The 27,634-nt window shown below is 45.0% G+C and overlaps 1 protein-coding gene across 4 annotated transcripts in view; it reads right to left on the reverse strand.

Moving 5' to 3' along the window:
* Sort1 (sortilin 1) overlaps positions 1 to 27,634 on the reverse strand; it is an 84,793-nt gene that overhangs the window by 37,373 nt on the left and 19,786 nt on the right. For all 4 annotated transcript variants that reach the window (XM_040752058.1, XM_040752057.1, XM_040752060.1 and 1 more), the window contains exons 2-5: positions 19,087 to 19,146; positions 17,009 to 17,082; positions 2,982 to 3,084; positions 1,394 to 1,558 (exon numbers count right to left, since the gene is read on the reverse strand). In XM_040752058.1, coding sequence (XP_040607992.1) covers positions 1,394 to 1,558; positions 2,982 to 3,084; positions 17,009 to 17,082; positions 19,087 to 19,146 — 402 coding nt within the window. The remainder of the gene's footprint in view (positions 1 to 1,393; positions 1,559 to 2,981; positions 3,085 to 17,008; positions 17,083 to 19,086; positions 19,147 to 27,634) is intronic.

Genomic DNA, 27,634 nt, shown 5'->3' on the forward strand with positions numbered 1-27,634 from the left:
TATGGATGTGTAGAGGGGGGGAGTGGAGGCGCCATGCACAGAGATGAGTGACTGAAGAACCCTGCACTGACGGAGATGATGAGTGGTACGATCAAACGGAAGCAGGAAGTGCTAGTGAAGAAAGACAAATGAGGACCAGTGAAGGCAGGACGGGGCAAACACGGAGGAGCATGAAGGTCAAAGGACATCAGTAGTGCAAAATCCCAAGGTGAGAAGCCCCGGAGCTGATAATCAAAGATTGAGGAGAACTTTGAGGTTAGGTGGAGGAACTGGTTTTTATTGTCTGTGAACTCTCAGCAGGAGGGCACTCTCAGAGAAGAATGACAGCTTCACTTTTTTGGGTCACAACCAATGAGAATGGGGAAAATAGATTTCAGAGTTTCCCAGCCAGAAGTGTCAGTTGATTCAGTAAGAGTTGATGAGGCCTTCAACCATGGCCTTGAGGAATGTGATCAGCCAGAAATAAAGCCAGCCTAGAACTGACTTTTCCAATAGTCGTGTGTGTGTGTGTGTGTGTGTGTGTGTGTGTGTGTGTGTGTGTGTGTGTGTGTGTGTAATTACTATAAATACTGTAGGAACATGCCTGAGAGAGGAGCAGAGCTCAGTTGGGAATGAGTCGAAGCTGCCTGTGGGACACACACCTGGAGACACCTGGGGTCAGCAGGACCGGAATCTGATGGCCTCTGGGAAGCCAGAGCCACAGGTAAAGATGTGAGGGTATTTACATTCTAAGTGGTTACTCAGTGCAAAACGAGCAGGAGGCAGTTAAGGTAAGTTGAACGGAGTTTAAGAGAGAGACCACCAAGAAGGAGCATCTAGAAAGGTAGAATAGTCAAAGAGAATGGAGTCACAGAGTCAAGCAAATGGAGGTCCCTGGAGGCAGGACTGGCCACGGCTTTGAAATGCAGCATTAAAGAACACATGTCTGTCAAATGTATTGACAACAGGAGCTCACTGAGCAGCCTCATGGGGGTGGGACGGTTTCCCTGGCTCAGCAGAAACTGACTGGGGCCTTCTCGGCAGGATCAGTCTTCAGTTCTGTTCTCCTCAACTTCCTCTCCTCTGGCAACAGAGACAGTCTTAGGAGGGTGACAATTTATACTTGTCCTTTGTAGTTCAAGAATGATGACTACAAACTGTTCTCCACTTCATTATTCCAGCAGCAGCCGACATTCATTCATTAAAAAACCATGTGATGACAACTATACATCATAGGTACCTGGAAGAGATGGTATGTGAAGCCACGCCCAGATGGGAGCAGAGTGTAAAGCCCCGCCCCCGTTTCATCATAGGTAGACTCTGGGGAAAAGTCTAATGCAGCACACTAGAGGATCCTTTAGAGCCGGTGCACTGTGCTGCTGTAACCAAGGAAAGCAGGTTCAACTGGACTCACCTCAGTGCTGAGAGCGAGCAGGTAATCGGAATTCCGAGGGCTGTACATCATCTGAGTCAGAGGATGGAAGGGCAGGTCTGTCTGCACAAAGTTCTTGGCGAAGTCTGATGACCTGAACACTCGCCCTCCTCGGCTTCCCCCAGATACCTCTGCTGTTAATATCACCTGGCCGGGGGAGAGGAAAGGCCAGGGTTAGGGAGAGCATCGTGAGAGCAGGGGATGGTCCTGCAGAAGCGTGCGTGCGTGTGTTTGTGTGTGTGTGTGTGTGTGTGTGTGTCTGTCTGTCTGTCTGTCTGTCTATGTGTGTATCTATGTGTGTCTGTCTGTCTGTGTGTCTATGTGTGTATCTGTCTATGTGTGTGTCTGTCTATGTGTGTCTGTCTGTCTATGTGTGTGTCTGTCTATGTGTGTCTGTCTATGTGTGTGTGTGTTTGTCTCCAAGTTTTATACTTATAAGACAGATATCCTCAATTGAGCCAATGCTGCATGCCTGTGATTTTTTTAAACTCTGGTTAGTTTTGAGATGTAGTTTCCCTAAAGACTACAATGTTGTCAAAGGGAGTACATGTTGCAGTGCTGAACAACTACCAAGTAAGTATAAAAGGTTTTGATGCATCTTGGATGTGAACTAGAAAAAAAAATGTGGTAAACCCCACTCTTATGATCAGTGTGGTAGTTTGAATGTAATTAGCCCCCATAAGCTCATAGGGAGTGGCATTATTAGGAGGTGTGGCTTTGTTGGATTATCTGTGGCCCTGTTGGAGGAAGTGTGTCACTGTTGGGGTGGGCTTTGAGGTCTCCTTTATTCAAGCTTCAACAGTGTGACCTGCTGCCTGCAGGTCAGAATGTAAGACTCTCAATTCCTTCTCCAGAACCATGTCTGCCTGCAAGCCATCATGATGATCATGGACTAAACCTCTGAAAATGTAAGCAAGTCACCCCAGTTTAGTATTAAAAGAGGTGCTTTAGACATGGTGTCTCTTCACAGCAACAGAAACCCTAGACAATCAGTATCAAATAATGTTTAATTTTAAAATATAGCAATACCAAACTAAAATGCTATCCTAACTGCATGTCTGTTGCTGTGATAAAACACCCTGATAAAAAACAGCGTAGGGGAGGAAGGGTTTATTTGGCTTACAATTCCAGGTTACAATCCATCATTGTGTGGAAGCCAAGACAAGAATTTGAAGCAGCTGGTTACATCCACAGCCAAAAGCAGAGAGTGACTACAAGTACGCATGCCCACTTGTGCTTAGCACCCTTTCCTCACGCACAGTCTATGCGCCTCTGCCTAGGGAATTGTGCTGCCCACACTGGGCTAGGTCTTCCCACATTTTATTAATGCAATCAAGACAACCCCCCAGAGACATGCCCACAGGCCAGTTTGATATAGACAACCCCCCAGAGACATGCCCACAGGCCACTTTGATACAATCATCCACTGACACTCCTCTTGATTGACTCTAGACTGTGTCATGTTGACAATTTAAACTAATTATAATACTGTGAACCCCTGGGTCTTTCCAACACTAACATCTTTCAGATGGCAAGGAGTACCTACTTCACATGCAGGAATGAGTCTCACCTTTCCGGAGTTCTCAGGACCAATAGCCATGCCAAATTCTGTCCGAATGAAGGTGTTATTGATGAGATTTGTAATATCCTTAAAGTTTTTTCCATAATCCTCACTGAGAGAGAGAAGGGGGAAAGAGGGGTATTTAGAATGTGGTATAGCAGGCCTGCCAGACTCCTTGGCCTTTAGTGCCCTTCAAGACTTTCTCAGTCAGGGTGGGATTAGTCTGAAGGATGTGTACTTCCCTTGCCAGTGATAGGTTCCAGGATGGGGGAGTGACCTAAGGTCGAGCCAAAAAGAGAAGAATGCCTTCCCTTGAGATTTTCTAGGAACACAATACAGATAAGCCACTTACTAAAACTGGTTAGCCTCCTTTCAGACAGTGGTTCTCAGCTGGGGTGGATTTGTCCTCCACTCCTACTTGAGAGCTATCTGAGGACAGTTTTGATTAGCACAATCCAGATACTATTTAGGCAATGAGGTTGCAGAACATGCTGTAATGCACAGGGCAGTCTCACAATAGAAAGTTATCTGGGCCCCAAATGTAGAAGCATCATTGCTGAGAAACCCCCACAATGTGGTACATGAATGCAATGCAGAAAAAGTAATATTTCTTTTCATAATGAAAGGGCAACTGAAGTAATTCAGAGCACACAGCACGGGGAAGGTACTGACCCTGAGCACACAGTTTCTCTGTATTTAGTTATGTGAATCAACAATTTCCTTCTTACTCCAACTAGTTTGAACTGGATCTCTGCTAACTGTAGCCAAAGGGCTCCTAACTAACCTAGGAATCCACGTGACTTACAGTAAAGTTGGTGATTAAGTAGTAGTGGTCTTGACGGTTTCCTCTGAGAGGTTAGCGTCCCTAAGGCAGGCATAAGCTGCTAGTTCATGTAGCATGAAAACTACAACTAGAGAAAGCAAACAACCAACTCTGACTCTTGGTTTCTCAAAGTTTTCCCCAAATTCCATTCCAGTAAAACTTCTGGGGTGGTATCCGAATTCATGTGCAGAGTTTTGAGAACTAACAACAGAATCAGTAGGATCTGACAGGTCTAACACCATGCACAACTTTCTTTCTTTTTTCTTTTTTCTTTTTTTTTTTTGGTTTTTCGAGACAGGGTTTCTCTGTGGCTTTGGAGGCTGTCCTGGAACTCGCTTGGTAGTCCAGGCTGGTCTCGAACTCACAGAGATCCGCCTGCCTCTGCCTCCCGAGTGCTGGGATTAAAGGCGTGCGCCACCAACACCCGGCAACAACTTTCTTAAAATGACACAGAATACTCAAACTTAATATCGATTCAATTTAAAGGGACCTGGGCTTTCAGCCTTTGTCAAGCAGTTAGTTTGTGCTCAGCCCTAAATGGGGTATCTCTATCAGCCCCCACCCTCTGCCAAGCCTCGGGGAGCATCGCAGAAAAAGTGGAAGGAATGTAAAAGCTGGGGGATGACTGGAGGACTACTGTGAAACGCTGGATGTGGCATGGCTAACTATCTTATCACATTCAGGTGGCACCACCCATGGCTACCCGCACAAGATCAAGCTAGCCACAATTCCCATACCGATGGGGAAGGGGGTCTCCAGGCCCCACCCTTTACTGAGGAGTTACTGGCAGCTGGTAGTTGCTGGGGAAGGGAAAAGCGTGTTTCTTTGTTGGTGTGCCCACTGGTAAATATTCTAGCGGATGGCCTCATACCCATGCATGTATGGGCAGCAATCGTTGGTCTTACTGACTTACCCAAAAGAAGAAAAAAGGAAGGAAGGAAGGAAAGAAGGAGGAAGGAAGGAAGGGAAGAAGGAAAGAAGAAAGTGAAAAAGGAAAAACCAAAACAAGGCTCAGTTAGTAGGGGTACTGGGGGGAGGATACAAGGAAACTTGAGGGAGTACTTGGGGGTTTACCTGATCATTACATATACACATATGGAATTATCAAAGACTAATACACACACATACATATATGTTTTGATTATCTGTTGGTGAAAACATTGCAAGTCAGTTTCCCAGAGCCAGAGGAAATCAGCAGCAATGTTCACATTTATTATTTAATAAGACACTACAAATGTGGGGAGAAACCTCACTAAATAATCAAAAACTGAGGACATGAGAGATGTAAAGGACTGAGGAGTCCATGTGTTCAACTCCTGTGTTTCACAAGCGGATGTGCAAGGGGAGGCAATTTATCCAAAGCCAAGTGCCAATTAAGCTGAAACCACAGTCCAGTTCTTTTCATTCTTGGCCCCAAACTAGAGACAACTTCTCTTTATTTCTGAGGAGCCTTTTTTCCCCCTTACAACTTGGGAATTAACATTTCTGTTGTCAGTCACTATTTGGCAGTAGAAGCTAGAGGTATAAAGGGCATGCCTATGCCTACTTGAGCAGTCTCTGAGGATGATAAACCACGTGTCAGAGCTAGTAGGGTGACTCCTCTGCACCCCATCCCCCGACATACACACTCACACACACACACACACACACATCTCTAGATAAATAAAACAGAGACTGGCTACTGTCCAGCAGCTTCCTTTACTGCCCCCTCTGACTTTTCTCATCCTCTCTGCAGCCAGGAGACTTGCATAAGCAGCGCCCAGCTCTGCAGGGTGCATACCACCAACAGCTCAGACTGTCCAAGTCTTCCTTCCTGTGCACACCTTTAATCCCAGCACTCAGGAGGCTGAGGCAGGAGGATTTCCATGAGTTCCAGGCCAGCCTGGTCTACAGAGCTAGTGCCAGGATAGGCTCCAAAGTTACACAGAGAAACCCTGTCTTGAAAAACAAAACAAAACAAAACAAACAAACAACAACAATTAAAAAAAAAACAAGCCTTCCTTTATAACATTCCCAGGGAACTTTCACCAAACTGTTGGCACGGTTGCTTGCTTTTTAAGAACTTGGTATAATGAACACATCCCTGCCCTGCAGAAAATGAAGGTCACATGGGTGAAACAAGAAAAAGACGCCCATGACAAGTCTCCACTACCCCAGCTGGTTAAACAAGTGGGGAAAATGAGCTAGCGCTCACCATTGGGAGACGAGTGCATTATATGCAGCAGCATGAACTGGGAATCAATAAAGCATCCTGAAAAAGAAATCTATTTCTCAAACTCCATATGACAATACAATTATAAACTGCAATCAAATGAGTGCTAACCATGAAAGCCCCGTAAAACCATCTGCTTTAGAAATAAGGTTTTTTTGAAGTTGAAAAAAAAGAAATAAATTTTTTTTAGAGTAGTTCTTTTTAAAATTTATTTATTTTATGTGCATTGGTGTTTTGCCTACATGTATGTCTGTGTGAGGCTATCAGATTTTGGAGTTACAGACAGTTGTGAGCTGCCATGAGGGTGCTAGAAATTGAACCTGGATCCTCTGGAAGAGCAGTCAGTGCTCCTTAACTGCTGGGCCATCTCTCCAGCCCCAAATAAGTCTTCTTAATAACAATCCCAGCCACATCTACTGGTTACCAAAAATAAGTGATCATTTTAGTCTACATCTGTGGTGTGAACGTGGGCATGAATGGTTTCAGCTCGAGATGCCTCCAAGCACAAATGTGTGTGGAACGGCACTTGTGTAAGTCACTTGGCTATGATGATGGAATACCATATTCTGCAGGACAGGAAGCCCAAGATCAGGACCCTGAGAGATTCCATGTTCGCTGAGGCCCAATCCTACCATCTTTGATTTGTTTTCTAACTTGGGTCTTGTTATGTAGCAAGGCTTGAACGCACTGTGTAACACATCCTCCTGACTCTAGCTACCCAGTACGGATGTGACCAGCATATGCCGTTACACATGCTATAAATGGCCATCTTATCGTTATGACTTTGGAGGGCAGAAAGGCTAAGCAGATCATGTCCTAATTACCTACCCACCTAAGGTCACTCCTCATATAGCTCAGAAGCTTTGGCTTAAGGAACAGTGCTGCTCACAGTGGGTTGGATCTTCGCATATCAATTAACCATCAAGATTATCCCCCACAGGCATGCCAAGGACAAACCTAATTTCGACAACTTCTTTGTTTTTCAAGACAGGGTTTCTCTGTGTACCTTAGGATCCTATCCTGGAACTCACTCTGTAGACCAGGCTGGCCTCGAAATCACAGAGATCTGCCTGCCTCTGCCTCCTGAGTGCTGGGATTAAAGGTGTGTACAGGAGCCGGGAGGTGGTGGCACACGCCTTTAATCCCAGCACTCGGGAGGCAGAGGCAGATGGATCTCTGTGAGTTCGAGGCCGGGCTGGACCGATAGCCTCCGAAACAATACAGAGAAACCCTGTCTCATAAAACCAAAAAAAAAAAAAAAAAAAAAAAAAAAAAAAGGTGTGTACAGGAAGGAAGACTTGTAAACCAGGGACTAAAGGTAAGCACCACCGCACCTGGTCTAGTCAACTCTTAATTAAGACTTTGTTTTTGCTGGGCACACCTTTATTCTAGCACTCAGGAGGCAGAGGCAGGCAGGTCTCTGAGTTTGAGGCCAGCCTGCTCTACATAACAAGTTCTAGGCCAGCCAGAGCTACATAGTGAATAGTATGTAGAGCTACATAATCAATAGAGTCTCTTCTTGGGTGGTTCTACTGCATCAGGTTGACCATTTAAAATGATCACAAACACCATCTGAATCAGATACAGGTGAGACCCAAGATACAGTGCATCCTGCAACAAACCTCTCTAGCCGAGAGATGAAACCAGCCATGTGCTTTCAGTGTATTTCGTCTCTGGGTAGCCTGTACCACAGCTTCGGGTGGAAGACATCCGGCTCACTGAGCCTGTGACATACCCCCTCCCCGATTTTGAACCTGGGGAAGCAGTCTCCATGATCTCTGAAACCGGGGGCCACGTCAGAGGAGCAGCAGGCGGCAACTGAAGTTCAGGTGTCAGCCCATCAGGAGGAATATCCCTGATGGCTGAACCTTGGATAGGCAAGGTCTGAGACCACAGACCCCAGAATGTCTGTTGCTTCTGCTGTGCCTTTACATGTTTGCTGCTGTTGTCTTTCTCTGGAATCTGGCATGGAGTGAATGTGTATGGGGAGATCCCCACTGCCTGTAATGTAGTGTGTTTATCTCATGGAAACATCCCATCCTATTGGGCATTCTTACCCATGGGTTATTATGAAGATGATCCCTTCCTAAGCTGTGCTGTCTGGTTGATAGTAATAATAATGTTAGTTTAAATAGAGTTTTGGTGATTAAAATTGTAAACAAGAATCACACAGCTAGAACACATGAGTTTCTATTGAGGAGCTGTATAGACTGGTTTAAGTTAATGATTAAGAAAAACAATGAGTCTCGGTAGCCTTGCTTAAATTCTTTTAACCTTAATGCTGGGAGATGTGTTCACAGGTTTTGGAGTGCATAATAGCTGAAACAAAGCTTTGGAAAAAATAACTTAAAGTTAGACTAAGACGTTTCCGTCAAATAGCTTTGAGGTAAAAAACAAAACAAAACACGATAATCTAAAGTTTTAGAAAAAGGCGCATAGTTGAATGTGGAACAAGAACAAAGAAGCCCAAATATCATTAGCTGACACGATTTTCTTGCCAGGGTTGGTTGGTGACCAAAGGTGATGATTAATTCCTCATGCCCATTTCTGCCCTCAATCTCCTGATAGAGAAAGCTATTGATGGGTGGGGTGTGTACCCTAGAGATTTAAAGTAGAGCTGACTGATTCTTTTTCACATATAAAAGTTTAGGTTTGTGATTCCTTTAAGGTTCCTCATAAGATCACCTTTCAAGATAAATAATGAAGTAATTGCCCTTTCTCTGTAACTACAAAATGCAGCCGGACAGTAAAAGACCTGACTGAGAAGAATACCTTGCTTGCCTACAGGGTTAATCTGTAACAAGTTGGTTGGGTGTGAATGTATGAGGGCCCTTGGGATAAATTATTTTTCACCTGTAACACATAAAATGTTTACTCATGTAAGGGAGATGAAAAATATGATGTAACGCATTCATTATAATCATTCACTGAAAAAAGTAGAATGTAATCACATTATAATCCCTGAAAAACTTTGTTGGGGTATATAAGCTGTAGAAAAAAGTGTACAGTAGAAAGAACACAGAACAGAGAAGAACAGAGAATAAAGAAGGAAACCATCAAGAGAGAATGAGATGCGTGTCTTTTTCTCTCCCCCTCAGGTCAAAAAGTACACGCTGACTCTGGATTTCCCTTTGAGCCCTGTGCTGCTGCTGGAGGTTGGAACCCCAGGCAGCGATATTCTGAACTGTTTCTGGGCTTATTCTTCCTGGTCTTACAGAGGAGTATGCATTAGCTGAATAACTCTAGCCCTATCCTATCAAATTCAAGACGGCCAGCAGCCTTCCTTCACCCCTTTCCATTTGTCAGTTTCCTGCTGAGTGGTTAATTAAACTCGTGCTTCATGTGTATAATAATCCCCTTCAATGAATGGACTCTGGGCCATCTTCTTCATGTTTACAATTTTTGGAGTATGTGTAAGTGTTACAGCTCTGAAGGGGAAGGTATCCTGGCAATACCTACAGTTCTGTTCTGGTGGGGGATGGTGTGTACCCCCCCCAGGAATGTAGCAATCCTGCTGTTCTTCAAGAGATCAGAGAGAACCATTCCAGCTGAGCTGTGCTCCACTTTGCTAAGGGAGCTTCCCTGCAGACACGTGGGATACTTCTCTGTCCCTCCCCCCCCCCCCCATGTAGCAATTCTGCTCCTGCTTAGCGAAAGCTGTTATTTCTCTGCCCTGTTCGACTGGCAAAAAGTTTCCACTCAAAACTCATTCAAGAGGTTTGTTGGGAGCTGGGGTGCACAAAGGCAGCTCCCAATTGAACAGGCACCGGGCTTATACAAGACTTCTCAGCGGCAGAGGTTTTCCAGGGTGAAGATTTTCAGGGTGGGAATTGGTCAGATTTCAATCCCCGAGCTTGGATGAACTGAGATTGGTTGGATTTCACACTCAGGGATTGGTTGGTTTTCCTGCTAAATTCAGGGCCAAAGCATGTTTCTTTGGCTGGCCCTTTTCAGCCTTTGGCTCTCATTTCAGGACCAGGGTGTGTCTCTTTCACTGGCTCTGGTTTCAGGGTCAGGGTGTGTTTCTTTGGCTGGCCCTTTACCCTACAGTATGGATGGACTGAGGATTTTCTGCTTAAATTCTTAATCCTTAAATTCTGCTTCCTTTCTTCTTAACAATTCTGTCTTAAGTCATTTCCCTCCCTTTGCATCAGCTGCCAGGAAGCCAAGCTGAAACTGCAATACCTTGCTTAGAAATGCTTCAGTTGGATCCGGCAGTGATGGTCCTAGCCTTTAATCCCAGTACTTGGGAGGCAGAGGCAGGCGATCTCTTTGAGTTCGAGGTCAGTCTGGTCTACAAGAGCTTGTTCCAAGACAGGCTCCAAAGCCACAGAGAAACCCTGTCTCAAAAAGCCAAACCAATCCAAAAACAAAACAAACAAACAAAAGCCAGAAATGCTTTGGCTGCATTTCCAATCTCATCCTTACTAGTAACTCTCATCTTCTGTATAACAACTTCATGAACACAACTCAGCCATGTCTTCGCCACTATAGAAGACAGCCTTACCTTTCCCACCGTGCCTCATTTCTGAGACCTGACCACAGTGGCTTTTCTTATTTTCTTTCTGGATCTTCAATAGAATAACTTATAAAATTGTACTCACAGCAATCCAGGCTTTCCCAGAATGCACCTCAAATTCTATCTAGTCTCTATTTCTTTTACTCATTTTCCTGTGATTAAATCACATCAGATCCTAACATGAAAACAGGGAAGCAAGCTGATGACTAATTAAAAAATAATTAACAGTTTTGTAGTTTTAACTAATTGGAAATGTTTATATGGTTGGTTTTAACTTCTCACACATTCTTTATTTGCAATTTGTCTATGTACTTAAATTTACATGTAATTCCAAATTCAACTGTGCTTTTGTGGTTTACAAACATTTATAAGAAAATAAAAACTGAACAAAATAAACAAAAAAGCCCCACCCTGGTCATTTGTTTCCAGCTAAAATTAAACAACATGATGTTTGGACTAAGACTAGAGCTCAGTGGTAGAGTGCTTGCCTAGATGTGTAAGCCCCGCCCCCAACAACAACAACAAAATGCCAACAAGATAAATGTTCTCCTTTGCGGTGTCCACTTTCACACTGTAAACAAGGATCCTTTTGTGGTGCCAAGATGTTACATTTTTGTACTTTTTGCTGGCAATTTGCTGTTGCTCTGGGTGTGTATTGTTGATGTACTGTTGTTCTAAACACAAAGAAGCTTAGATGTGTCCCATGCAGGCAACACGTATGTTAAGCTAGTTTTTATTTGAGGAATAGTTATAGTACTGTTGGCCATAAATTCAAATTTAATGAAGTGACGACACATTTTAAATTAGATATTTTTAAATAGAAACACAATGAAGCAAGGTTATATGTTCGGTTGGTGAACATCGTGAACACATATTTGCGGAAAACTCACCATGTATTTCCTGTAGGAACAATGACAGCATTTGCTGGGTCAGCTTTTGCTTTTGTTTTTGCCTTTTTTTCCCCTTTGAGATGTGGGTCTCACCACGACGTCCTGGCTGACCTCACCTTTGCTATGTAGACCAGATTTGGCTCAAACCCATAGAAATCTGGTGATTGCCACTACACTCAGCTGATTCAGCATTTGTGACAATTTTTCGAAACATAACTGTCACAACTAATCTGAACCAATTATATTGAGATTTTCTGTTAAAATATCAGTCAGGTGAATGTAGCTTATTAAAATGTGCCAAAGAAATCATGGACCTGAAAAGAAGCCAGGCAAAAATGGCAAAATTTTAATTCATACTAAACCTAACTCCCATTATTCTACTGTTTTCCCACTGTCTGATGCTACTTTATGTTTTTATTTTTAAATATATGTTTTATGGAAATCATAAAATATGGGTGCAAAAAAAGAGTAAGACACAGAAAATAAAACCATAGACCTGTTAGGTAAAAGGAATTTGAGTATCTGGGGCCTTTATTTTGCTTTGATTTAAAATCCTTGATTATATAAAATTGAAACTGTGTTAAAAGCAATATGCCGTCATATATTTTAAGAAACTTCCCATACATATGTGTTGATGTTTGTTGCTTGTGACAGTGTCCTATATGCAGCCCAGGTTGGCAATGAACACAAGATCCTTCTTTCACCATCTACTGTGGTGGAAACTAAACTGAGCCCATCATCCAAAGGTTGGCACAGAAAACAGCTTCCTTGATGCCCACCACCTCTGGCTATTACAGTCTTTCTGCCCCCTCTTCCACAATGATCCCTTACCATGGGAAGAGGGGGCATAACACAGATGTTCCATTTAGGGCTGAGCTATCCACAATCTCTTATTCTTTGCACTTTGGCCAGTTGTAGGTCTCTGTATTAGTTGCCATCTACTGCAAAAGGAAGCATCTCGGATGACGTCTGGGAGATGCTCTAATCTATGGGTTTAATAGTAACTCATTCTGTGTCCAGTTAGCTGACTAATAAATAGTAGTAGGTTCTTCCCTAAGGCCTACAACCTTTCTTCATGCAAGTTCCTGGCCCCAATAACAGTGCAGGTGTGGTGTGGGCTCCATCTTTAGGAGTGGGCTTCATATCCAATTAGAAACTGGTTGGTTACTCCTGTGACATTACTGCCACTATTGCACCAGTGGCCATATCTTACAAGGTTGGCCATTATTGTAGCATGCAGGGTTCACCACTGAATAAGACTAATAATTACTTTTCTCCTCTGGCAGAATGCATAGCACTTTCCAGCACTATAAAAGCTGCCTAGTAGTTGCCGGGTGGTGGTGGCGCACGCCTTTAATCCCAGCACTCGGGAGGCAGAGGCAGGCGGATCTCTGTGAATTTGAGGCTAGGCTGGTCCGACAGCCTCCAAAAAAAAAAAAAAAAAAAAAAAAAAAAGCTGCCTAGTAGAAATGAAGCTTCCAGGTCAAGACCAGTTTGGTCTCAACATGTTTCATGACTCAAAGTTTTGGAGGGTAGCCAAGAGAAATGACACTATGCTATGATTTTAGGTAGTCTATGTAGGAAGTTTCTGTGGTAGTAGTTTTCATATAACTTTTCCAAAAGATTTTTGTGTTAGTTATCCTTTCCTGCATTTCCTCTTCCACCTCCCATCCTATACACACCCCATTTAACCCTTGCTGCTCCAACTTCCCTTTGTATTGCTGTGTTCTGTCTCCCCTCCCTTTAAAGAACTGCCCCCCCTTACTAATTTCCTGACTTCTGTGGATATTTCCAGTGAAACAAACCTATCTGAAGATTCAAAGCTAACACTCACACATGAGAGAAAACACGCAACATTTACTTTTCTGGGTCTGGGTTACCTCAGAGTAATTGTTTTCATCTCTATCCATTTACCTTCACATTTAATAATTTTATTTTTCCTAGCAGCGGAACACTACTCCATTATGTAAATGTACCACTTTTATTCATCCATTGATAGACATTTCCTGCTTATTGTGACGAGAGCAGCAATGAATGTGAAGGAGAAAGCCAGTTGCACATATGAGCTCACAGTAGTAGTGACAACATGCACAGTACCTACGAAAGCTCAAGCCAGAGAACACCCTAGCAGAGAGGGTGGTGGTCATGGAGCCCCACCCCTGGCGGAGAAGCCACCGGTAACTGAGAGCTTCTGAAAGAGAGGAAGCTAATTTTCTTTAAGGGTAGGCCAAGTATGTTCCAGGTGGACTACAATTTTTTTTTAAATGAAGACACAAAGTTGGGTGGGTATGGAATGGGATCATGGATCTGGAAGGAGGGGGGGGGAGCGGAGTGAATATGATTAAAATACAATGTTAGCAGTTCTCAAGGAACTAACAAAACAATTTTTTTTAAATGATGGCACATGAGACTGGAGAGATGATTCCATGCTCTTATAACTTATGATCTGCCTATCCCTTCAAGAATTCCTTCTCTGGTATCCTTTCTCTAACGCTATGGAGGCAGCAGAGAAGAGACAACTTCCTTATGTTCCATGAACCTTCATGTCTAACTACCCAGCAGGAGGCACACATTTACTTGTAATTTGCATACCAAATAAAGCTTTCCTGAGCCAAGGCGATTGATAAACTATAGTTATCAAAACCTGGAAACAGAGGAGTGGATCCCGCCAGCTCTTATTGTGTGATTGGACAACCAAAACATATTCAGAGCCCCTTCTGAGTAAACGGCCCCTCCCTTTTCCATTCTGAAGCAACAGGTGCCCTTTGACTGGTGTGCTCAACAAGAGTCATTTCAGGCCAGCCCAGCCCAGTGGGAGAGGCAACAGGGCATATTTACTGTTTCCTCCTAAACTCTGGGAGAGTGGACAGAATCAAATTTCACTTCACAGCAAGGAGAGAAAATGAATATTCAGAGTGACTGGTAAAGGCCATGGCAGCAATGTTGACAGTGCCAAGAAGAAAAGGAGCCTTGGTAGCACGACACCAGATCACAAACAGGCAGGACTGCTCTCTAGTAAGGGGTGCTACCAAAGAGGGGTTTCTTGGGACAATCAGGTGGAAGGCTTGAGTCGGCCTGGGTCTGTATTTAAACAGTGAGTGGCCTTCAAGCACATTAAGGAAAAGGACTGCCTTCGCTGCTGGGACTCAGCAGCTCCCATTCCAGCCCCATGATTCAAGAACAGCGTGGTAAACAAAACAAACACAAACAAAAAAGTCCGTAAGGCATAAAAGAAAAACTGGCTGGAGCATTATGTATGGAAGATAACCCAACATAGAAAGGGACTTTTGAAGGGAGAGTCTTCAAAATCTGAGGCCATCAATAATCAGAGATTACTGCTACTAAAGAATGCCCTGGAAATGAACATTCCTGTGGCACAAATAGGGAAATGCAGCATAGAAATGTTAGTTTCAGTGAAAAATTGGCTACATTCTAACTAACTGTCCGACAGAGAAGTGATTAAGTAAGCTATCAGCCCGACAAAGGGTGAGGGCGGCTAGTCTAGGAGACCTAGGGACACAGGTGGAGCCTGTGAGGCCAGAGCTTAGCAGCACTGGCCCGCTGGCAGGGGCTTCAGCGTAAACAGAAGGAACGGAGGAACCAGGGGGCAGACAAGCGCTTTTCACCAGGCATCATGGGAGCCTTTCCATTCACTCCAACTACCACGGTGCAGCCGTGCCAGGGGCTGGCGACATGCCACCTGTGGTCACTAGACCAAGCTCTCTCCCATTCCACGCCAAGCATTAGAGTCCTCACAGTGACTCAGAGGTGAGCAGTGTCATCCTCCTCCTTTAACAGATAGCAGAAAGGTATTAGGAGGTCACGTGACTTATTCAAGTTTATTCTATTTGCAATGACATTGTGGAGATTCAACCCCCAGCCCGCTTGCCAGCTAAAACTTGGCAGCATTTTGCTTTTTCTATATTGCTTCCCAAGACAATACAGCGGCAGGATAGATATAGCCCTGAAGGGGAAAATCGAGATAATAAACTGTAAATAAACTACGATGACATCACGTCTACAATGAAAGATACGCTGAGGAGGAAAGCCGTACTGGGAAAGACTTCATTATAGCAAGGATTCTTGAATGCTAGAGACGGCTACTAAATCAATGCACAAAGCTTTGAATATGGCTTTTCCTCCCCAACAGGAGCCTTCTCATCTATCTGCAGGTATTTAGCTACTGCCCTAACTGCAGAAACAAAGGCACCTGTTGCAGACCTTTTGAACCCCCACACTGTATCGGATACCGCCAATCGATAAGAAACAAGTAAACTACCAGGCATTGGTGGCACATGCCTTTAATCCCAGCACTGGAGAGGCAGAGGCAGGCGGATCTCTGTGAGTTCGAGGCCAGCCTGGACTACAGAGTGAGTGCCAGGATAGGCTCCAAAGCTACACAGAGAAACCCTGTCTAGAAAAAACCAAAAAAAAAAAAAAAAGGAAGGAAGGAAGAAGCAAACAAAATTCTCAGAATAAAAACTTCACAGAAGTCAAGGCATTCATTCATTCATTCATGCATGCATGCATTCATTCATTCATTCATCTAACATGCCTGCTTACTATGTGTTAGCAACTTGGCCAGAGCCTAGAGTCTCCAGATAATGCAGTGTCCAACCTTAGTGGAGCTTTTGGCATTTCCATTGTGTGACTCCTTCCTGGTCTAAAGGACTACTTGGCTTGTTTTAAGCCAACACTGTCATGCTGAATAGAAATCTCTGGCTCCAGGCCCCTGGGCAGTCAAAGACCACAGCTGCTGGGAGAGGGATTGATGCTCTGGGTTGGTTGGGTTGATGCATTTCAGAACTTCAATATCAGCTCCCTGCACCTGGGCCAAGACCAGCTGTGGAATGGTCCAATGAAGAAAGCTTAGAACCGAGCAGGGCTCCCAGAGGCCTTCTGGCTCTGGTGATGTTTCTACGAATGGCTGCTGGGACTTTGTGATTCACTTAGGTTCCTTAGGAGGAGATGGGATAGATACACATGATAAAGACGATAATCACTTATTTTGGAACATTAACTACTCTGGATTCTGCTGAGGAAAAGGACCTATTATTTAAGCTGCAGAAGACATACGGATGTCATAGACATGGTTCCCACCCTTGTTCTGTGTGAACTGTAGTAACGTGGTAGACTGAGGTAGTGACATAAGCAGCCTTTTCTTATGCAGAAATGATTGCCTACCGTCTTATATAGAAACAACCTGTTTAGACTTCAAAACATTAGATAAAGACTTGCTTGGAAGAGACATAAACAAATCTATTCATAACATACAAATGCAGAAACTCCACACCGCCTTGCTGCCAGTAAGGATGAAGAGATTAAGATGGGCATACTCGCTTGCAAACTGACCCTTAAACTTGCATTTTTCCAACCCTCTGGGAGGTCAACCCCATTTCCTTCAAACTACGTTCCTTTTCATTTTCTTTAGGTTGCTAAGTAGTCATACAAAAGTGGGCTGAGCATTCCAGTCTGCTGGAATTTTAAGAATGAAGTCAACGGTTGAACAACTACTGTGACCAGAAAAGATGGAACCTCTGACCCCAGTGCCCTACTTGGTCAAATGTCCCTGAGATGTGTTATCCATCTCACCTTCGATACAACTTGGACTGTCCAAAACTCACAATCACCAGTGGCACTTGGAAAGTAGTCAGGACGAGAATAACCTGGAGAGGCACAAAGCATTGTGTCAGTAAGAAATGAAAGACACAGCAACCACATGCCGAGAGATGACGAAGCCAGGCTGCACTTCAAAGGCTGGTGGCAGCCTTGCTTTCTAGAAGCCTGTAAGGCAACGTATCTGAAACCAGGAAGGACCAAGGCACAGGGCTTGTGAGGTCCCCATCTCATCCCATTGCCTACACTTGAAGTGGTGAGTCAGGGGTATTCAAATACACATAATAAGAAATCTTAGTTAGGCATGGTGGTACACACAGCTGTAATCCCAGCACTAGGGGGTGGAGGCAGTAGGATCAGAAATTCAAGGCCAACTTAAGCCACGTTGTAAAATTAAGGCTAGCAGGTCTACATGGGACTGTGCCTCAAAACAAACAAACAAACAAACAAAACCCTAAACTCAAAAAACTTAACCAACTTTCTTAGCTAAATGAATAAATCATAGAAATTGGGGCCTAAGTCAAAATTGAGAAAAACCAAGACACATGAGAATTCTCCTGGAAGTTTAAAGGGTAATTATAAGAGACAACTTGCTTTGCTAATGTATGTATGTATGTATAGGCTTTATGTGTCTGTCCATGTTCATGTATGTGTGCACATGTACATATGTGGAGGCGACAGGTCAATCTGGGTGTCCTCTTCCATTGCTCTCCACGTTTCCTCACTGGACCTGGCACTGCCCGACTAGACAACATGACTTGGCCAATGAATTCTTGGGGTCCTCCTGCCTCTGCCTCACCAGTGGTAGGATTACAGGCGTGTGCTCCTACATCTAGTTGTTTGTCTTCAATGTTCACTTTAAATCATGTGTGCATGTATGTCTACGTAGGGGTATTTGGGCACAGATGTCCTCAGAGGCCAGAGGCATTGGACCTCCAGGAGCTGGGATCCCAGGCGGTTGTGAATCTGCTGGCGAGGGTGCTAGGGGCAGGAAGCAGGTCTCCTTCGAGAGCACCGTGCTCCTACCTGCTGAGCCATCTCTCCAACCCACCTGCAGCGTTCCCCACAAGTGAGGGGATCCAAGCCCGGATCATCAGGCTCACACAGCATGCCCTTTGCTCACTGAGCATCTCTTCAGCCATGACAAATGCCTTCCGGAACCAGAGCTGTGCTTCCGTAGTTTTCTGGTGTACCTCTCACACTAATGTGGGCCCCCGCTCCCACCCTCGCTCTCATCAAGCAAGGTAACAGAGCCAGCTATGCCAATTCCTGACTGAAGACCTAAGGTCCACGCACCCACATCCTCCACACAGAGACCAGCTGTACATTTTTTTTTTCTTTTTAAGATAGGGTCTCCTATGTAGCCCAGGCTTGCCTTGAATTCAAGAGCCTCCTTCCTCAACCTTCCACGTGCTGGGTTACAGGCAGGGACGCCAACACTATACCTATTTTTTCTAAGGACAGGGATGACAGCCAGAGCTGGCAAGGGCCCATAGACACCACAGTCCTGCAATACAAGTATGGGAAAGGACAGGGAAAAACAGACTGCAGGGAAAATGCCAACATGCATAGCGCCCCCTTCTCTGCTTCTACACAGAGGTTTCCTGAAAGGTTCTTCTCAGTCAACAGCACGCCCTGCTTCCTCTTCTTGTTTGTCTTGATGCTAAGGGACCCAAAGACAAAGGTGTCTGTTTTCCTGTTATGGACCCTTGAGCGTCTCCTTAACCCTGACAACTTGCTTGCCAAAACCAGAGCCGTGCTTCCGTAGTTTTCTGGTATTATTGTCATGTGCCTTGCACTAATGTAGTCATTAATTAATTAACTAATTAATTAATACCTATTCCCCACTGCCCTTATCAAGAAGGATAACAGTAGCCCTAAGACTGCTTTCAACTGGTTCCTAATTCTAAAGCAAAGCCAAATCAACTGTAATTTCCTGAAAGTTTGTTCTGAAAACACATTCTCTGTAACTAAGGTTGAAGAAAATACTTAGTGTACACCTGCCCCAAACTACTTTATCTTGGTAGACTAAAAGAGTTCAGAATATTACTTACCCCAGTACTGTCTCCAACCCAGGACAAGGACACCGAGCCACTGAGGTCATCAAAGACATGCTATTAGGGGAAAGGAAACGAAATTCATTCAGAAATGTCATCCACTCCCTTCAGTCCTTGTTTTCCTCAAATATTCAGACCTTTATTAATTTTTTACATTGTTATTTTGAGAGTGCCGTTCACGAGTACTCTGTTTATATAATTTCCATTTCATACTCTTCCCTCTCCAACTCCTCCTTTTTCTCTTACTCCCTTCTCAACTTCACAACCTCGTGTGTGTGTGTGTGTGTGTGTGTGTGTGTGTGTGTGTGTGTGTGTGTGTGTGTGTATGAAGGCGGGGGTTTAAATGAGTTCACCAGACCAAGATAAATGATAAATAAGTATTTATTAGGGAAGGACTTACACAGGTAAGAGAACATAACCTCCGTGGTCTTCCTGCTCCAGAAGATGCAGTCCCTGCTGTTCCAATGCTCTCTGCAACCCAAGAGAGCACACATTCCCTCCTCCTCTACCCCAAGGGGTCATATGTGCACCTGAAACTATGCCCAAAGGGTGTGGCCACTACAACAAGTTCACTGGCAAGGCAAGATGCCACTGAGTGTGTGTGTGTGTGTGTGTGTGTGTGTGTGTGTGTGTGTGTGCCCCTACTGAATCCATTTAGTGTTGCTCAATAACTGATCATGGAGTGTCCAACCCCAATTGATACATCTACAACACAACCTCTACACCTAAGGCTTAGGGTACATTGTAGAAAGACTGAAAGAGCCGGAGGACCAGGAAAATTGCTACGAGATAGTATCTTCTGTGTATGACAAGGAGTTACACCTTCTTATCAAAAGTTTACCTAAACAGACCTTCACAGTGACAACATGATTGAAATTTCAACACGGATGGGAGAAGTCTCACATGGCCCCATCCCTAGAGGAAGTTACAGGCAACTGGTGGCTGCTAAATCAGGCAGAATCAGTTTTCCCCCAGGGATGAGCTCTCTCATAGGCTATCCAATCCTTTATTACTCTTCTTCATAATTAAGTTCATAATTGCAAGGGGACACTGATTCCCAGAATAAAATTTGGGAGAGACAGACAGGATTTAGCTACTTCATCCAAATCACACATGACTTAGAAACTTCAGTTCTCTCATACAAAGTAAGCCACGCAATGAGTTATCTTCATTGCACCAGATGGGGAGATGGGGAAGTCTAATTGCTTCTGCAACAGAACTAAATATAAAGACACAGCGAAGTATTCTTAGGGCTCTTTAAGACAGAGATCAGAACCCACACTGACAGACATAATTATAACCCAATAGGCAAAACTGAAGTTTTGCTGAGCAGTCTTCCCAGTACAGCTGAATAGTTAGGGGTCAGAGTCCTGCTTCCAGACCGAGCTGCTAAAATGACGGGAGGCAGAGACAAGGAACAAAAGGCTTTGTTTTGCTCTTTAACAATAAAAGAGATTATTACTAACCCTTACAAGAGCTGCAGTGAGAGTTGGGAGACAAAGCAGTGAAAGATGGTGTAGTACATCTAAACTACAGAAGCCATGTAAAGAGATAAAAACATCCATCTGTCTCTGTGGGATAGCTTTCAACCAAATATTTCCATCTGCTATTTATAAAGTAATATATGTTCATCACAGAAAATGTACAAAGGATATAAAGTCATTTATAATTCACCACACAGAGATATTCTAGGTTAATGTTTAATCTTCTATCCTTCATCACTTGTTAAACTAATAAAATAATTCAACAAAGGCACTGTTACCATTTGAAAAGACTGCTAAGCGTACAGAAATCACATGGTGTGTGTGTGTGTGTGTGTGTGTGTGTGTGTGTGTGTGTGTGTGTGTGAACAACAAAAATGAAGGTCCCTCCTTTTCTCCTGACACTAGCCTAGGCCCCACTTCATAGTAACTCGGTATGTGCTTCTACAAAGGTTGACAACTGTACTTTTCCTTAGGAAGACATATCCAATTCTACCTATGCACTCTCAACATGTCCAGCCTTCCCAAATGTGAGCCCATTTCCAGAAGAGGGGGAGCTTCATATTTCTTGGTGTTCTCTGTGCACACTCAATAAGCATTTGTTAAAAATGATTATAACATATCCTTCCCAAACCACAACCTCCATCTCAAAATAGAGCATGCCTATAAACGGTCTGATGCCAGCTACTTGGTCACTCAAGCCACCAATCCCAACAGAGAAGCAGGGAGAGAAAGAGCCCTGAACACAAACTGCTTTGCTTATCTCCTACTTTTCTCTGTGGTCCTGACTGGGCTTCTGGGTGTCTGTGCTATTTCCCTTCTGGATGGAAAGTGCCTTTGAGGTCAAGAGACCCTGCTCAACATGCTCCATAAATAGTACTAGTGCTGCGCACAGGGCTTGCTCAGTAAACGCTGGTAACTCTCGGATACTCAGGCTAAGCTGGAAGCCACTGAGGGACAGACAGGCTATTCATGCACAACTTGCCGAGCATCTGGGGGAAAGCAGGAATGCTAGAGACTCCTGGAGCCAGAAACGTAGAGAATGACATGCCAGTGCCTTAGATGTCTCACACAGAACAAGACCACATGTTCTCTTGGGAGACAAGATAGTGCCTGAAATTATAGCAACAAGTCCCTTGAAGAGGAACAGGGCTACCACTTGTACTGGCCATCACCTAAATGTGTTGAGTCCTTCCCCCCCCCCCACCAGGAGGTTCTGGTTGCAACAACCAATTAGAATAAACGAACACTCCCGTTAACCACTGCACTGGACTCTTGCTTGTCTTCACCAGACCATAGTATTGTTAGTCTGAGACAATAAGGACCAGTACTTTGCATTTTTTATATAATACTCTGCACACTGGACTCAGTCCGTAAACACAAATTACCCACATCTTACTGCTCAATCTAGGAACAAGGGTTACTGGATGCCATGGGCAACCTCAGCTTCATTTAAACAACTAGAACAGTAATTGACCTAGCTTATTTTAAGAGCTCCCTTGATGATGTAGACCAGACTTATTAACTGTAATTGTGGTTTTCTGTTACCCTTGACCTTCTGTCCCACCCCTTACCACTAAACATTTAACATTTGCTTTGAAAATGCACAAGCTCATTGAGACATCATCTACCTACATAAAACGTGACTCATCTTCGTATTCCATACTCTAACATACTTATTACACTCGGAAATTAAAAAAGAAAATGATCAGACTTGACAGTGTGACCAGAGCTCAAGCAGAGAAAAAAGTTCACATGGAAAGGGGACAGATCCAGGAGGTTGCAGGCTCTGGTGGCTAGTTTTTGTCAACAAAACACAAATTAGAAACACCTGGGAAGAGGGGACCCTTATGGGAGGAATTCCTAGATCAGATTGGGTGGTGGGCAGGTCTGTGGGGGCATCTTCTGACTGGATTGATGGAGGCGGGCTGAATTCACTATAGGCTATGCTATCCTGGGCAGGCATTCCCTGGGTTGTATTAGAAAGGTCGCTGAATGTGGCTGCTTCAGTGCCTGTCTTCAAGGTCCTGCCTTAATCTCTCCGCCACGGGCTGTAAGCTGCAAAATGAAATAAACCCTCTCCTCCGCAAGTTGCTTCCTTAGGGTCGTGGTGTTTATCCCAACATCAGAAAGCAAACTAAGCCAGGCACCAAGAGGATAGACTCAATCCCACTCCTTCATAGGGAAGAAACAAAATGTCAAGGGAAGACTGGACAGCCTGGCCCTGGTGAGGGAACAATTCACTGCTGTCAGCAAAGACCACGGAATTTTCTTTTTTTTAATTTTTTTAGACAGGGTTTCTCTGTGGTTTTGGAGGCTGTCCTAGATCTAGCTCTTGTAGACCAGGCTGGCCTCGAACTCACAGAGATCCACCTGCCTCTGCCTCCTGAGTGGCTGAGATTAAAGGCGTGCGCCACCAACGCCCGGCTAAGACCATAGAATTTAATCTAATCAGTTATCCTGTGTGGGGGGGGGTAGCTTCACATGTGTGCATGTATGGAATCCAGAGTTTGACACTAGGAGTCGTTCCCAACCACTCTCCACCATATTCCTCTCACTACCTCTCTGTGCTCTCACTGACTGACTGTGCTCTCACTGACTGACTGTGCTCTCACTGACTGACTATGCTCTCACTGACTGTCTGTGCTCTCACTGACTGACTGACTATGCTCTCACTGACTGACTGTGCTCTCACTGACTGACCTCTCACTGTCTGTGCTCTCACTGACTGACTGTGCTCTCACTGACTGACTGACTGTGCTCTCACTGACTGTGCTCTCACTGACTGTGCTCTCACTGACTGACTGACTATGCTCTCACTGACTGACTATGCTCTCACTGACTGACTGTGCTCTCACTGACTGACTGACTGTGCTCTCACTGACTGACTGACTATGCTCTCACTGACTGACTGTGCTCTCACTGACTGACTGTGCTCTCACTGACTGACTATGCTCTCACTGATTGACTGTCCTCTCACTGACTGACTGTGCTCTCACTGATTGACTGTGCTCTCACTGACTGACTGACTGTGCTCTCACTGACTGTGCTCTCACTGATTGACTGACTGTGCTCTCACTGACTGACTGACTGTGCTCTCACTGACTGACTGTGCTCTCACTGATTGACTGTGCTCTCACTGACTGACTGACTGTGCTCTCACTGACTGACTGTGCTCTCACTGACTGACTGACTGTGCTCTCACTGACTGACTGTCTGTGCTCTCACTGACTGACTGACTGTGCTCTCACTGATTGACTGACTGTGCTCTCACTGACTGTCTGTGCTCTCACTGACTGTGCTCTCACTGATTGACTGTGCTCTCACTGACTGTGCTCTCACTGACTGACTGTGCTCTCACTGACTGTCTGTGCTCTCACTGATTGACTGTGCTCTCACTGATTGACTGTCTGTGCTCTCACTGACTGTCTGTCCTCTCACTGACTGACTGTCCTCTCACTGTCTGTGCTCTCACTGATTGACTGTCTGTGCTCTCACTGACTGTCTGTCCTCTCACTGACTGACTGTGCTCTCACTGACTGTCTGTGCTCTCACTGACTGACCTCTCACTGACTGTCTGTCCTCTCACTGACTGACTGTGCTCTCACTGACTGACTGTGCTCTCACTGACTGACTGTGCTCTCACTGACTGACTGTGCTCTCACTGATTGACTGACTGTGCTCTCACTGACTGTCTGTGCTCTCACTGACTGACTGTGCTCTCACTGACTGACTGACTGTGCTCTCACTGATTGACTGACTGTGCTCTCACTGACTGTCTGTGCTCTCACTGACTGTGCTCTCACTGACTGACTGTGCTCTCACTGACTGTGCTCTCACTGACTGACTGACCTCTCACTGACTGACTGTCCTCTCACTGACTGACTGTCCTCTCACTGTCTGTGCTCTCACTGATTGACTGTCTGTGCTCTCACTGACTGTCTGTGCTCTCACTGACTGACCTCTCACTGACTGTCTGTCCTCTCACTGACTGACTGTGCTCTCACTGACTGACTGTGCTCTCACTGACTGACTGACTGTCCTCTCACTGACTGACTGTGCTCTCACTGACAGACTGTGCTCTCACTGACTGTGCTCTCACTGACTGACTGACCTCTCACTGACTGACTGTCCTCTCACTGACTGTCTGTCCTCTCACTGACTGACTGACTGTCCTGTCACTGACTGTCTGTCCTCTGACTGTGCTCTCACTGACTGACTGTGCTCTCACTGACTGTGCTCTCACTGACTGACTGACCTCTCACTGACTGTCTGTGCTCTCACTGACTGACTGACTGTGCTCTCACTGACTGACCTCTCACTGACTGTCTGTGCTCTCACTGACTGACTGTGCTCTCACTGACTGACTGCTCTCACTGACTGTCTGTCCTCTCACTGACTGTCTGTCCTCTCACTGACTGTCTGTGCTCTCACTGACTGACTGTGCTCTCACTGACTGACTGACTGACTGTCCTCTCACTGACTGACTGTCCTCTCACTGACTGTCTGTCCTCTCACTGACTGACTGTGCTCTCACTGACTGACTGTCCTCTCACTGACTGACTGACTGTGCTCTCACTGACTGACTGACCTCTCACTGACTGACTGTGCTCTCACTGATTGACTGTGCTCTCACTGACTGTCTGTGCTCTCACTGACTGACTGTGCTCTCACTGACTGTGCTCTCACTGACTGACTGACCTCTCACTGACTGACTGTCCTCTCACTGACTGTCTGTCCTCTCACTGACTGACTGACTGTCCTGTCACTGACTGTCTGTCCTCTCACTGACTGTGCTCTCACTGACTGACTGTGCTCTCACTGACTGTGCTCTCACTGACTGACTGACCTCTCACTGACTGTCTGTGCTCTCACTGACTGACTGACTGTGCTCTCACTGACTGACTGTGCTCTCACTGACTGACTGCTCTCACTGACTGTCTGTCCTCTCACTGACTGTCTGTCCTCTCACTGACTGTCTGTCCTCTCACTGACTGACTGTGCTCTCACTGACTGACTGTGCTCTCACTGACTGACTGACTGTGCTCTCACTGACTGACTGACTGTGCTCTCACTGACTGACTGACCTCTCACTGACTGTCTGTGCTCTCACTGACTGACTGTGCTCTCACTGACTGACTGCTCTCACTGACTGTCTGTCCTCTCACTGACTGTCTGTCCTCTCACTGACTGACTGTCCTCTCATTGACTGACTGTGCTCTCCCTGACTGACTGACTGTACTCTCACTGACTGACTATGCTCTCACTGACTGACTGTGCTCTCACTGACTGACTGTGCTCTCACTGACTGACTGTGCTCTCACTGACTGACTGTGCTCTCACTGACTGACTGTGCTCTCACTGACTGACTGTGCTCTCACTGACTGACTGACTGTCCTCTCACTGACTGACTGTGCTCTCACTGACTGACTGACTGACTGTCCTCTCACTGACTGACTGTCCTCTCACTGACTGACTGTGCTCTCACTGACTGTGCTCTCACTGACTGACTGTGCTCTCACTGACTGACTGACTGTGCTCTCACTGACTGACTGTCTGTCCTCTCACTGACTGACTGACTGTGCTCTCACTAACTGACTGACTGACTGTCCTCTCACTGACTGACTGACTGTGCTCTCACTGTCTGTCCTCTCACTGACTGTCTGTCCTCTCACTGTCTGTCCTCTCACTGACTGACTGTGCTCTCACTGACTATGCTCTCACTGGGTATGAAGCTCATCTGGTGCAGGGATGGAACATCAACATTTTAACAACTGGCATATGCAGCACAGTGTGTGGGAAGTGATAAACAAATAGAATCTATTTTTCTTTTTCTAACATGGATTCTGGTTTCCACAGTGATGGGGAAGTCTTCGGGTGAGTGTCCAGGCAGTAAGATGTCTCTGTCAATCCTAGTGATTATATGTTATCCTTCTGTGGTCTTTGATGGAGTTGAAGACAGATAGTTATAATTATAGTTTTCCTTAGTTATGATAAAAGATAGGCTACATATAAGACTTTAGACTCACAAGGACGGGATGGATGATATTTTATTTAAATCTTGCTAAATGTTAATAGACAAAATGTTGTAACTGTGTTCTTACTTGATAGCTGTTCTGTTATATATAATTTGACTGTGTTAAAGTTAAGACCTTTCTTTTATTTAGACAGAAAAGAGGAGATGATGGGGAAGTCCTGTGTATATGTCAATAAAGCACTGTTGGCCAATAGGGAAGCAAGATAGGTGGGACTAGGAGTCCAGGAGGATTCTGGGTAGGAGAAACACAGGGAGTCATCATGTAGCCCGCCAGAGAAGTAAGATGTCCGTCCAATAAGAGAAATACTTAGATGGGTTAAATACTTAAGTCAGAGCTAGCCAGTAAGAAACAAGCAAGGGCAACAGCTTCATAATTAATACAGCGTCTTGTGTGTTATTTGGGGACTACAACTCGGCAGAGCCCAGGTGACTGGTGGGGAAAAACCAAAGCGGCTGGCAAGGAAAAGGCTTCCCTCTACCAGTTTCATTTCATCAATTTGGGAGACCTCTGGGTTCAGCATTCATCCCTGAGAATTCCAGAGAGTAAGCTGTGGACTTTATAGGACCCTCTGTTTACCTCCTTTTGTGGGTCATTATCCTTCACCTAGTGTGGGGTAGCTCGTACACTTGTTTCACGCAGTCTGTTTCTTCTGGCTTTAGTTTTCACTTCTTTCTCCTTTTTAGAGCTTCTTAAAAGGCTCTTAAAGAAGATGGATTGACCAGGCATGTGGCACAATCCTTTAATCCCAAGACAAGAAAGGTAGGTCTCTAAGAATTCAAGATCTTGGTTCACAAATCGAGTTCCAGACCAGCCAAAGCTACACAGTGAGACCCTGTCTTAATAAAGAAAAGAAGAGCCAGGCATGGTGGCTCACACCTTTAATCCCAGCACTCAGGAGGCCAAGCAGGCAGATCTCTGTAAATTCGAGGTCAGCCTGGTCTACAGAGTGAGTCCCAAGACAACCAGGGTTCCACAGAGAAACCCTGTCTTGACAAAAACAAAACAACAATAACAAAGCCATGTTAT

This window comes from Mesocricetus auratus, unplaced genomic scaffold (assembly GCF_017639785.1).
Source record: "Mesocricetus auratus isolate SY011 unplaced genomic scaffold, BCM_Maur_2.0 Super-Scaffold_100009, whole genome shotgun sequence".
Classification (NCBI taxonomy): domain Eukaryota; kingdom Metazoa; phylum Chordata; class Mammalia; order Rodentia; family Cricetidae; genus Mesocricetus; species Mesocricetus auratus.